This window comes from Hibiscus syriacus, unplaced genomic scaffold (genome assembly GCF_006381635.1).
Source record: "Hibiscus syriacus cultivar Baekdansim isolate YM2019G1 unplaced genomic scaffold, ASM638163v2 tig00116951_pilon, whole genome shotgun sequence".
NCBI classification, from domain to species: domain Eukaryota; kingdom Viridiplantae; phylum Streptophyta; class Magnoliopsida; order Malvales; family Malvaceae; genus Hibiscus; species Hibiscus syriacus.
This window is the reverse complement of record NW_024063482.1, coordinates 4,189,092-4,202,432: the sequence shown is the minus strand read 5'-3', so window position 1 is coordinate 4,202,432 and position 13,341 is coordinate 4,189,092. Positions and strand designations below refer to the sequence as shown.

At 33.7% G+C, this 13,341-nt stretch overlaps 1 protein-coding gene and 1 pseudogene across 4 annotated transcripts; both read left to right on the top strand.

Annotated features, from left to right (window-relative positions):
* Positions 1-2,171: 2,171 nt before the first annotated feature.
* On the top strand, positions 2,172-9,009 carry LOC120188761 (transcription factor bHLH155-like). 4 transcript variants are annotated; one of them, XM_039192159.1, is made up of 11 exons: positions 2,173-3,087; positions 3,723-3,890; positions 4,206-4,290; positions 4,433-4,456; positions 4,841-4,900; positions 5,493-5,612; positions 5,769-6,932; positions 7,030-7,131; positions 7,507-7,647; positions 7,967-8,092; positions 8,635-9,009. In XM_039192159.1, the coding sequence occupies exons 1-11, from the start codon at positions 2,972-2,974 to the stop codon at positions 8,710-8,712; spliced, it is 2,184 nt and encodes a 727-aa protein (XP_039048090.1). In that variant the 5' UTR covers positions 2,173-2,971; the 3' UTR covers positions 8,713-9,009. The 4 variants fall into 4 exon arrangements, 3 of the variants coding, with proteins under 3 accessions (XP_039048091.1, XP_039048090.1, XP_039048089.1); XM_039192158.1 differs by having other exon boundaries at positions 4,415-4,456; XR_005522439.1 differs by lacking the exon at positions 8,635-9,009 and having other exon boundaries at positions 2,172-3,087; positions 4,415-4,456; positions 7,019-7,131.
* A 108-nt stretch (positions 9,010-9,117) lies between these two features.
* LOC120189020 lies at positions 9,118-11,319 on the top strand (annotated as a pseudogene).
* Positions 11,320-13,341: the final 2,022 nt, after the last annotated feature.

The following is a 13,341-nucleotide window of genomic DNA, read 5'->3' as shown; positions in this document are numbered from 1 at the left end:
AATAAAATATCGAAGGCCAAATTCTAAAAAAAAGAAGGTCAAAGTGTTTATTTGATCAAATATTAAGGTATTTTTATCTTAAAATAAAATTTTGAGACAAAATATTCTAAAAAAGAATAAGAACTAAAACAATCATTTTAATAAAATATTTGATAATAATTATAATTTCCAAATCATTAAACTGTGTAAAAAATATTGTCGAACCTGAAACGGTTTTGATAAATAATATATGTGTTATCAGTATTCTTTATAGTGATAATAATTTTAAGTCTGTTTTATAAAAAAAAATTCCCATGCAAAGTGGGGTAATCATTCTACTTATTGTTAAAAGAAAACTATTTATTTATTTATTTGATTCTTATAATGCCATGCCCATATAAAAACATAAATAAAATGAATAAATCATGATTACGCCTGTTAATATAGTCGGCAATCTTAATTAATTACTTCCGACAATTTGAATCTTTTAGCCCAAAGCAACAATGTTTACTGATTATTATTTTTCTCCATTTTTTAACCTCAATATTTTTTTTCATCATGTATTGAGTAAATTTTGGACTGACTCTGTCATTTGATTTCAAAAAATGGGATATAATAATGAGCAATGGCAAGCAATAATAACATAATATGGCCATTGAAAAAACATATGATGGGATCTGTAACATAATGTTGAATTGGTATGGTGCAAGAAGTTATAACTCATGAACATGTCATTTTGAAATATATAAAAAATATATAAAAAATATGAAACTTTAAAATAACTTTTAACATATAATAAAATTTGATTCGATTTATTTTTAGTGGAGAAAAACCAGAAGTAAATACAATTTTTAGTGTAAAATAGATATTTTTAAATTACGTTAGTTCATTATTAAATTGATATGTTATTTAAAGTTTAAAAATTAAATTGATATTTTATTTAAAATTAATACATTAATCATACTAATACTATCTTTATGTGTAAGATCTATTTTAACAAGAAGAAGAAGAATACTAACTTTTAGAATATGAGTTCTATAAATTTTCTTATTAACTTTTAATTAATATTGAGTAGCTAAATTTGTTCAAAAATTATATTACAAGAACAATACAGTAGAATGAACTTATTTTTGGTTAATAAAAAAATAAAATCTTAAATTTCAACTAAATTAACCAAGTACGATAATACATTAAATAATCACATATTTTATAATTTTATTATCAAATACAATCGTGTATCACATAAATTAAACATCCTTACGATATTAGTTAAATCACTCATCGATTGTTATATAATTCGTATCTAAATAAATTTCATTTTAATTTAATTTTTCATTGGAAAAAAAGTTTACGTAATTAAAAATCAAATAATAAATGTTTGTTACATATGGTAAAAACAACTTTTTAATATCTTAGTGAAAAAAAGAGAAAAAGGATAAGCACTAGAGGGGATGAATAGTTGATGGTGGCATAAAGGAAAGAAATGGATAGAAAAGATTGGCAAGAAAATGAAAATATAAGATGAACATTTCTCTATTGTGAAATCATTTTGTTTGCCACAATATAACATTTGGTTAGAAAGTGTTCTCAATCACTCCATTTAGAGAAAAAAAATCATTATACATTGCACATAAATTTTGAATATTTAATTTGGAATTTGTAGGATCAATGTATTATTTACATACTTTAAATATATATTTTTTCAAATTTTAATTTTGTGAGCTCTAATTTGAAAATGTTAGAAAATGTTGTGGGCTTTATTAACCAAATAATAGTAGCAAGCATAAGGTTAGGGTTTGAGATGGAGAATAAAAGCTTTAGATAGAGGCGATGAGGGTTTTAGGATTTTTTTTATGATGGTGAAAAAAATGAACTTTTAAAACTTTTAAGGATCGAATTTATAAATTAATATTTTTGTATTAACATGTCATATTATCGAATTAAAAGTAGTTAAGGACTCAATGACCAAAATAAGGTAGACTTATAACATAAATGACCAAATCGTTAATATTTAAAATCCATAACTAAAATAAGATAAATAAAAAATAAAAGTGACCACATGTGTGCTTTATCCTTAAATAAAATAACTTTATTAACATTGCGAAAGTCACTAAACTGCGCTAAATGCGTATGCTAATAAAGGAGCCAGCAATGAGGCGCAGGTTATTATAAAGTTACGCCGCGCCTAGTTTCGTCAAAAAAGTTGCTGATTTATTAAAAAAAGGAAAAGGAAAAGAAAAGCAAAGCTCAACAAATAAAAATGGCGACAGATGTAGCAAAGACCTTAAATTCGATTTTTGTTCAAAGCTGCAATCGAAGAGTTCTTTAAGATTAAAAATCGTCCATTTCTTCTTCTTCTTTGTTGCTCTTGCTTTCCCCCTCTACCAGTTCGATTCTTTGCTGAATCTCGCGTGGTTTTTTTCCTTCGCTAATTTTTTTGTTTTTGGAAAAAAGGGAGAAAATTCATCTTCAACTAGTTTACTCGATCCATGTCGTCGGATATAAGCTAAACCTTTCTGCAAGATTTTTTTCATTCTTTTTTTTTCCCACTCTCTGTAGTTTCTCATTTTCAGTTGGACGACTGGGGAAAAAGTTTTCTTACTCTAGCAGAAAAAAGATGGATAAATGTAGAAGCTTCAACGGAGTTTATTGTGACGAGAGTATCGTGATTGATCTCGCGGGTTTAATCTTGTAATCGGCATCTGCGACGAAAGTTATTAGTGGAGTGTTACTGTTTTTCTTTTCTTGACTGGAGAGGGCATGGGTACGGATAGTTTGTTGTTGGCAACGGTGAGACCATCGATTAAACCGCGAGCAGGGCTGAGGAAGAAACAGGCTGGAAGAGGCTCTTATAGAGGAAGCTAGGGGATTTTTTTGCTAGCAAAGAGAAACTTAGGGGGGTTGATTTTGTTTTAAAAATTTGCTGTTTTTAGGTCGAGCGAGGGGCGCTTTTGAACATAATAAAAAGGTTGGATTCTTTGTTGAGGGGAAGATGCAGATGGCTAGCAGTTCAAGTGGCTGTGGGTTGAACCAAATACTTAGAAGTCTCTGCCTCAATACCGAGTGGAAGTACGCCGTCTTTTGGAAGCTTAAGCATCGTGCTCGAATGTCAGTACACTTTTCAAACTTTTTTTTTTAGTTTTTTCTTTTTAGTTGATCATCATATTTGATTAATTGATTGATTTGCAGTATTCTTCTTCTTTTTTTTAGCATAGATACTAAAAAGAAAAAAAGGTATAAACATATTGTTACGTTCCTTGAGGTCAGCTAATTTGGAGTTTCTCTGCATCTAATTATTTGTAGTTTTCTTTAGCTAAGATGAATTGGGGTATTGGCTACTTTTAAGTTCGCTTGTAGTTGACATGTTCTTAAATTAGGTCGGAATGGCTTTGATCCCGGAATTGACATAGAATATTATTAACGCATGTATGTTTGCTTCCCATTTATCCTCTATTTGTAGTATTTAATTGCACGCTTTGTAGAAGCTACCCAGATTAGCATACTTGTTTTTTAGTTTTTCTTTAATTCCCTTTTTATTTAGAAAAACAATTGAGGGATATTTTCTTTTAATGTTCTCCCCTATGGTGTTGGTTTTTGGAATATCAGACTTAGATTACCAGAAGAGAGTAAATAAAAGGTCAATCTGTTTAACCCTTAATTGTGTGGGATAGCATGCTGGCCTTGGGTGAAAATAAAATGATGTGTTTGCTCGAGTGGTGTTCACAGTTTTGAACTTCTTGCAGGGTGCTGACTTGCGAGGATGCTTATTATGACCACGTTGACCAACATGATCCTTTGAATCATTGTTTCCGTGATACAGTAGAAAGCTTGGACAGTGGATACCATTCACGTGACGCCCTTGGTTTAGCTGTGGCAAAAATGTCTTATAATGTATATTCTCTAGGGGAAGGGTATGACTCCATCCACTGATTAGTATGTTGTGTTTGGTATGCTTTTGGCATTTTTAATGCAATACTTAAAAAAGATACCAACCGACAGGTCAAAGATAAGGGTCTTGTACACTAAAAAAAAGGTCTTGTGCCTCGTCAATCCTTGTGCATTGTTTTTTTTAAGTGCGCATTGATCAAACAATCTCAGTTTTGAAAGCTCTAATTTATTTAGTTATGATAAGAATCAAATTTCAAAATTGGAAAAGAAGTGGGTAATTAACATATGTATGTAACTTATGCAACAACACTGGTTAGTATTCATCTATTGTTTTACAGGATTGTTGGCCAAGTTGCTGTTTCCGGAAAGCATCAGTGGATATTTGCAGATAAGCATGCTAACAGCTACTGCTCATTGTTTGAGGTGATGAACTGTACAAAAAATGATAGCAAACGCGCTGTTTCATAGTTGTTTTTGATATTATGTTTCATCACTCATACTGTTTTTTCTTTCTTTCTTTTTCTGCCTTATTGGGTTTGAATTTCAGTTCTGTGATGGGTGGCAAAGTCAATTTGCGGCGGGGATCAGGGTATGAATGCATTTTCTTTCCGCTTAATAATAATTGCAGTGCAATTTATTTTAGTTTGATGATTAGGGTGGGTCATGGAAGTCAACAGCTAATAATGTTTCTTGGTAAATGGACAAAACCTTTTTGTAGAGGTTATAAATTATAATTTTAGTGAAGGCATTTTATTTCACCTCAGTTTTACAATTTACTGAGCTTGTTTATTTGAAGTCGGTGCAAAAAGAATATAAGTTTTAGGTTTCTTATTTTGTCTATGACTATATGGAGACTTTGGAAGTATATACACTTCAAAATGTAGGTTAAAACTGCCTTTTAATTAGAATTTTTTTTTTTCGTTTCTATATATATGTTTTCTGTGTTAATAGGAATACTTTCAATTTTTTGCAGACTATTGTTGTTGTTTCTGTTGTTCCACATGGAGTTGTGCAGCTTGGCTCCTTAAATAAAGTAAGCTGACTTTCAATTGTTTTGGTGTATTCTACTTTATCAATGCTTGCTACGTCACTGTATCAATGTATATACTTTGAGTTGATGTTGGTGCAATTTGGGTGTTTGAGATGGATATCTTTAACCTTCTAAGAATTTTGTTTTGTACAAATGTATCTTCATGGCTTGAAAAGATGTCATTACTTTTGAGGCAGTGTCAATAAAGTAGTTAGCTTTTGAGATCCTTGTAATTTTCATGCACTTTTTGCTTCATGTCTATTACTGTTCTATTTTAATCCCCCCCTAGAACTCTCAATTCTATACTTTTTTGTTTAATTAGATGGAATAAACTGCCCATTTCGGTAAGAAACATTCATGACTTGTTAACAAAGTCATTTTTGCCTGATAAACATGTCTTATAACAATAACGTTTTTTTAGTATTCTGTTCCAATTATTTGGTGTGCAACTTTTCATGTGCTTCAGGTTTTTAGCTAGGTTCTAGTAGAGATGTCAGTTTGACATTTATTGTCATTGTTGCCAGTGTGATGTACATGCTCTAACTTTTTCAAGCTTATCGTTTAGACTATATTTTCATTTATTTGAGTGGAGCAGGTATATGAGGATGTGAAGCTGGTGAGTCGCATCAGAAATGTATTTTTTGCACTTCAAGAGTCTTCTGTAGGACATATATCCAGCTCAGTGGAATGTAGCACGAAGAGTTCGTTATTTAAGGTACGATTACAGTTCTCTTTCTGTCTCCTTTGTGTTTTCGCCTGTACTTGAGTGTATGCATGTGCATATGTATATGAAACTTTTTTTTTAATTTCCCTCTCTTTAACCCTAAAATATATCATATGGTAATAATATTTTTTGCTCTTTCTTTTGCAGCAAGATTTTCCAACAAAAGTGTTAGATTCAGAAGTTATTCCTTTAGATAAAGCTGTACAAAAAGAATGGCCACATGGGTTGTTGCCCGAGTTAGCACATCGCCAAAAGTACAGTGATAGTTCATTTGTTCTTCCAGTGTCCAATAATCATCCCAAACAGGCAACTCAAGTGGAAAATAAGCATGAAGGGCTTCAGCTATCCTCAGCAGCAAGTGATTCCAACTTGGAGCATCAAAATCAGTTGGGGAGGCATTTGATAAACAATGCGGTATGCAAAGGGGAGACTGATGGATGGAAAGATATGAGTTTGGAACCTGAAAATGTCTATGCTAACCGTCCTGCTGTGGGTAGTGTAAATTTATATAATGTTGCACTTCCAGCTGAACAGTATGGAGCCGGTCATGCATGCTACTCCTCAAACTTACTTAGCTCTGCGCTTAGTGACATGGTTAAGCCAAGTGGCTTGAGTTCTTATCCAAATGTGGTGCTGGACATACCCAAATCTTCAAACATAAAATTTCAAAATAATTTGAGGTTGAGGAATCAAAATGATTTAGTCGATATGGACTCAATTAATACTTCCTTTAAGTTTTCTGCTGGTTATGAGCTCTATGAAGTGCTTGGACCAACTTTTTTGGGGAAGAGTATCTATGCTGATAGCCAGGTAGATAATGCAGAAGCTGGAGCTAATATTGAAATGCAAGAGGGGATGAGCTGCAGCCAGTTGACTTTCGAATCTGGCTCAGAAAACCTCGTAGAAGCAGTAGTGGCAAATGTTTTCCATAGTGGCAGTGATATGAAAAGCGAGAGATCGTTTTGCAGATCAGCACTGTCGTCACTGACAACTGGAAATACACCGGAGCCTTCTATCCTAACAAAGTCTACTATTAATTCTGCTGATTATTCAATTAACAAGTCCTCTCTTGTGGAAGTTAACAAACAGAATTGTCTGAATTCATCAGGCTTATGTGGATCAATGTCTTCAAAAGCACATTCTTCTCCTTGCCTTAGCAATTGCGAGCAGCTTGAGAGGTCTTTAGAGCCATCTAAGAATAACAAAAAGACGGCTAGACCTGGTGAAAAACCCAGGCCTAGGCCAAGGGACAGACAACTCATTCAAGACCGTATTAAGGAGCTGAGGGAGCTTGTGCCTAATGGAGCAAAGGTAATTTTCTTGCTGTTCAGATGAGTGTTGGATTCTGATGGTTGCTGTTTCTGCCCTTATAAATGTGTCTGCTAACATTTCAAGAAAAAAACTGCAGTGCAGTATTGATTCATTGCTGGAGCACACAATCAAGCACATGGTTTTTCTGCAAGGTATCACTAAGCATGCTGACAAGCTTGGTAAATGTGCTGATTCAAAGGTAAAGGGCCCATGCAATTTACTGGTTAATGATCTTTGTGGCTCAGTAAATTAGAAACTGGGAATATCTCCATGCTGTTGTCAAGTAATGTGGTATATGATATAAATGGGCTCATTTCAGTTTTCTAGGAATTTTCTTTTTGGTGCTTATAGACATATATTTATAGATTATTGTCCGTTTTCATTTAATAGTAAGATGATTACTGATCACCAGCTGAAATCAAGTTTTTTCATGATTTTTCAAGTGCCTGTTAATGCCAAAACTTGTTTGAACTTGTTGGTATACAATAAGTAAGACTTGGTGGAAACACTTATCATCTAGAGGAGCACACTGTGTTTTGTCCTTGTCAGTGAGCATCTTATTTTGGTTTTGTAGATGTATGAAAAGGGAGCTGGCATTCTTGGATCGTCCAATTATGAACAAGGTTCAAGCTGGGCTGTGGAAGTCGGAAGCCATCTAAAAGTTTGCTCAATAGTAGTGGAGAATATAAACAAAAATGGGCAGATGCGTGTAGAGGTACGTATAGGGTTTTTCATCTGTGTAGGTTTTGACATTCTTGTAGTTATTATTTGTTATCATTTAATTCGTGGGTCCACTGCTTAGTGTAAGCTTAGGGAAGTTTTGTCCACTACTTCAGTGGTTGTAGTTATTGTTTGCTAAGTCTATGATCTATGTTATTTTAAAAAATTTCTTCATTATGTCACTGTTATCAGTCTATCAGAAATATGTTAGAAAACCAAGAAGAATCAAGTGAATAACAAAGGATTTTTCACTTTTTACTCATTGTTTTATTGTTTATTATTGGTGTTCTAATTATTTTAGTTGATTCATGCAGCTGTTGTTTGACGAATGTAGTCATTTTCTTGAGATAGCCGAGGCAATCAGAAGCTTGGGCCTGACCATTTTAAAAGGGTTTACAGAAGCGCATGGTGATAAGACTTGGATATGTTTTGTGGTTGAGGTAGGGTTTGTTCTCCGGGATGAATTTTCTGGCATGTTAGGGCTTGCACATGAAATTTATTTCCCTTTGTAGGATCATTTGGGCATCTTAATGGACATCTTTAATAGTTTAGTATTTCATTGCCGCAACATCCAAGCACACTTTCTATTTCGTAAAGTTCAAAGTTCCATCTCCTACGTGCACTGAATCTATCATAAGCAATTGTGTCAGACCAAAATAATAGGAATGTAAACTAGTGGACACAATCAACATCTTGTAACGTGTCCTTGTTGCCTTCTTATTTTGAGGCTGTGGTCTGTGTTTTCCATCAGTTATGTGCCTGCCGAAAACATACACACGGGATGCTAATGGAGCATGTTATTAGCTTCATCTTGATATTTATGAATTTTATGCATTAAATCTATCATAAGCTATACCCCCTAAACTCCATGCATGTATGAATTGCATTTGTAAGTCCTAAGCAGTTCAACTTTTAATCCTCTTTCAACTTTGCTTCCTTTTTTTTTTTACAAAACTAATATCCAGTTCTGAACACATTGCAGGGACAGAACAAAGTTTTTCATCGAATGGATATCTTATGGTCTCTAGTGCAAATTTTGCAATCCAAGGCTACAAGCTAGCGGCAATGGCTTGTCACCTCTTGGAGACTGGAACATTGGCTCCATTTGTAAAATAGTGAGTGGTTTGTGATTTTTGATTGGTCTATGGTTTTTGCCTCTTATGTTTGTCTCCCCATCCCATAAGAAATATATATAGAGGGACAAAGGAGAGAAAACATACTTTATAAACGTGTGGATGAGTTCTTTTTTGCTTCTGTACTTCATAGTTTGTGGGAAATGCCATCTAAAGATTTCTTCCCTCGCTTGGATATTTTCCTTCGGTTTCTGCTTTAATCAGAGCTCTTCTATTGGTGCAAATTATGTTTTAAATCTTTTTTGATTCAACTCGTTCAAATACTTGTAGATAAATATAGTTAGTTAAATTGGTACACCTAACTAAGAGATATAAGACAAAGAATCTTGCCTCATTTCCACAACTAGTCTTTCGCCTTTTGAATCAGACCAATGTCCTTCAAGACCATAACTAACCTCAACCGTTTATCCATACAAGCAACAGCTCTCGGACAACCTCAAACTCTATCTTCAAACATCCAAGCAATCACCCATCAACCAGAAAGAATATATGCCACCATGATTGTCCACGATTTGTGAGTACTAAATATGGTCGTAAAATATGTGTAAGTATATACAATCGAACAAGTAATACAGTGATGAGTGAGTATTGTATCCACATAGATTGAAGGAAATTTATAAGTTCAATCAAAACAAATAACTATGTGTCTGGCAGCAAAAAACATGTGTAGACAATGACAATTGACTCTTAATAAATATATTTTTTCTTTTCTGCCTAGAAATGTCGTCCGAGTTGTCGCGGCATTTACATTTTACTTAGCATTTTCAATTTGTCACGACAATTCTCCTCGTATTTTTGCCTTCAAATCTTGCACATCATTAAACAACACACTTTTCCCGTAATGCAACTCCGTTTTTCACAATAAAATGTCACGACAAAATACATCCACCGCATGCAACTATAGACTCCTAAATACATCTTTATAATCCTATATGAGATTTTAGACAATCAATAATTTAAGTGAAAATATCCTAAATATAATTTTTTTTTACGGAGTTATCAATGATTGAAACACATGTAAACCAAGACCAATTCCTCAGTGCATGCTCCTCTTTTTGCCGCATGGATTTCGCAATTTTGGCATTTACCCAAATGCGAAACCTCAATGTCTTTGTCTACAAAATCAAAGGTCTTATTCATTGTCATGATCGTTTTGCAGCTTCATATTATAACAAACTGTGCTCGGGGAGCTGTAGTTTGGCCACGAGTTTCACTTTTTCTTCGTTAGTTAAGGCTTGTTGTTTGGTTTCTGAATTTGGCTTCGGAGAAAGTGTTCAAGGCCATGTTTGGAAACATGGGTTTACGTCACATGTCTTTGTTCAAAATGCTTTGATTGGTTTTTACGCTAGTGTTGGGAAAAAATTTTGAATCGAGAAAGGTGTTTGATGAAATGCCTGAACGAGATATTTTCGCATAGACGACGATGATTTCGGGTTTCTTGAAAGCTGGGGATTTGAGTTCTTTGAGGAGATTGTTTGTTGAAACTCCTGAAAGGAGTACTGCCACGTAGGACGTTATGATTGATGGGTATGCGAGAGTAGTGATGTAGAGTCAGCTGAGTTATTATTTAATCAAATGCCTGTGAAGAATTCGATTTCTTGGACAACGATGATCAACTGCTATTCTCAGAACAAGCAATTCGGACATGCATTAGCCCGTTTCGAGGAAATTAGGCGATATAAGGTCAGTCCAGATGAAGTGACATGGCTAGTGTTATTTCTGCTTGTGCTCATCTTGGGGCACTCGACTCTCTAGACAGGAAAGTAAATACATAATTATTTAATGCAAAACTCATTTGATCTCGATTTCTGTATAGGATCTGCATTAATAGATATGTATGCTAAATGCGGGAGTTAAGAGATGTTGCTTCTGGTGCTCTTTAAATTAAGAGAGAAAAACCTGTTTTGTTGAAGGGCTTGCAATTCACGGTCATGCAGTAGAAGAACTGGCAATGTTGGACGGATGGAGAGGCAGCGTGTCGAAGCAAATGGGGTTACTTTTGTTAGTGTTCTTAGCGCCTGCACTCATGCAGGACTAGTTAAAGTAGGTCGTCTGATGTTTTTAAGCATGACTCAATCCCCCCTGGAGTCGAACACATTGGATGTATGGTTGCTCAAAGATGATCTGTTCTTGATAAGGAGCATGAAGTCGGAACCAAATTCTGTTATTTGGGCATTGTTAGGTGGTTGTACGGTTCATAAGAATTTGGAAGTCGCTGGGTTTTCTGTGGATGAACTGATGGTTTAGAGCCCAACAATAGTGGCTGTTACACTCTTTAAGTTAACACGTCTGCCAAAGTTAATGAATGGGGCCAGGTTGCAAAGATCAGGCAAAGGATGAGAGAATTAGGCGTAGAAAAGAGATGTCCTGGATCTAGTTGGACCGAAATGGATAACAAAATTCATCAATTCGTGCCATTGGATAAGTCCCACCTTGCTTTAGATGAGATCTACTGGATTGTGGTCGAATTAGACGTGCAAGTGAAGATAGCCGGCTATGTACCTGCAACTTGGGTCATTGATATACAAGGTTAGTCTTCATAAGAGGAAATGGCATTTAAACCAACCACAGATCGTGAAAGCTCACGCTTACGATTGACCCTTTGTAAGGAAAGTCTCTGGCGAAGCAAAAACAAGAAAGCAAGAATTAGATGTAGTTGGAAGGCTCGTGCAACTATAAACTCTTGAAACTTGTAATAAAATTATTTCCTTTTTAACGGAATATTTTAACGGTCGCTACGGTTGAAGAACTTAAAATGGTAACGTTTTTAAATTGTAACGTTAGATACATGGATTGACCGATAAAAAGTTTAGGCACCTAAATGAAAAAAATAGTATAGTTTAGACAATTTCTTTTTTGTATTAAGCTTTCCCTTTTTGTGCACTTGTTGCATTTTGTTTTTCGTGACATACAGGATGACTAAGTGCAACATCTCGATCGAAGGAGAGGAATGAAATTCTTCTAACAGACTGGTAAGCATGTAAAGTTTATAGTGTATGCTGTGTTTTAAATGTTAAATGATTTATCATTCCAAAATGTTATACTGATAAATTTTTATGTTCTTTCCATGTGGCTAATTCTTTACTTGATATAAATGCATGAAACATAGGATAAGTTCCTTGTTAGGAGAAGTTAATCTAGTTGGAAACCTATTATCTTGCTGTTAATTAATGCTCTTGTTATGCAGCTGAAATGGCCATTATCTCATGCTTCTAATATATTTACTCGATTCGGCTGTCAATGTTGGACACTAGTAGTTACCATTTTCTAAGTTTCTCCACGTATTTAGATGATCTTTGGTGATCATATTCTTATATTTATGTGTCGAATATAATATGACATGAATACTTTAAGATAAATGAAGAGTTCGGATACATTTTTCTAACTATGTTTTTTTTTTCAATTCACACATTATTTTTTGAATATTCTCTACTAATACCGTTTGCCACGTCAAATTTAAGTTCGTTTGTTTCAATACAGTAGATTTCGACAAATAAATACCTTAAAATAAATTACATTTTTTGAAAAATCATTTTAGAAAATCACTTTAGGGTGAGTGTTATTTATGTTGTGATTTTTTATTATTTTAAAGAACAATATCATTTGGTGTGGATAGTTTGTGTCCTAGTTTACTTAATTCTTCCGTTGGATAAATGCATGATTGTGAGCCAAATTCTGTTGTTATATTATGTATATGAATATATAGATATATAGAATAAACAAATGATGACAGGTTTCCCCACCATTACCGACCTGGACAAAAAAAGAAGTAAAAGAAAAGGTATGGCTATATATGAATTGGTTAGGGTTAGGCTAAGCTAGGGGGTGGTGTCTTTGTCTTAGCACCCAAGGTAAAGTTGAAGCCACGTCGATCATAAAAGCAAGTTTGGGTTAATTGTTTCCCTTTAAGAAAGACCACTTCTTCCCCTCAATGTACATTGGCATGAACTTTCTACCTAACAGTTAATAATTAGTTATATTTAAAGTTAAATTAGATGTTATCTCTTTATTTGGTGTTTATTTAGTTATTTTATGAATCTATTCTTAATTTGGATCATCGAATTTATTGTTTTATAATTATAAGAGCTAACAATTACTCTAAATAGGTCACGTTTGAGTCATGATAAAGTTAGTTTGTTAACATGTCGTCATTGTTATATGTATTATGTTAGTGTTAACAATGTTTATTCTTCACCACTGACCATGATATTTATTAGGTTTAAGGGTCATTGTTGCACCTGTAATGAACCTAATTTATCAATTTTGTCCATATTGTTTTTTCATCAATTTTGTCCATATTGTTTTTTCATCAATTTAGCTCTCGGAGTTGTTTAAGGTATTCATCTTAGCCCTTGAAGTCCGTTGACCGTTTTAACTAACAAAGCTGTGAGGCTTATGCGTTTGTGGATTTAGTGATTATGTTAAAATATTTTATTATACACAATTATTAGAATAAATTCCCAAACATTTATTATTTATTTCAGTGAGATCAAGGGATTAGGTTAAATTTTTGGGATTTTTTTTAACCGTTGTATTTAGTAAATATTTTATTATTT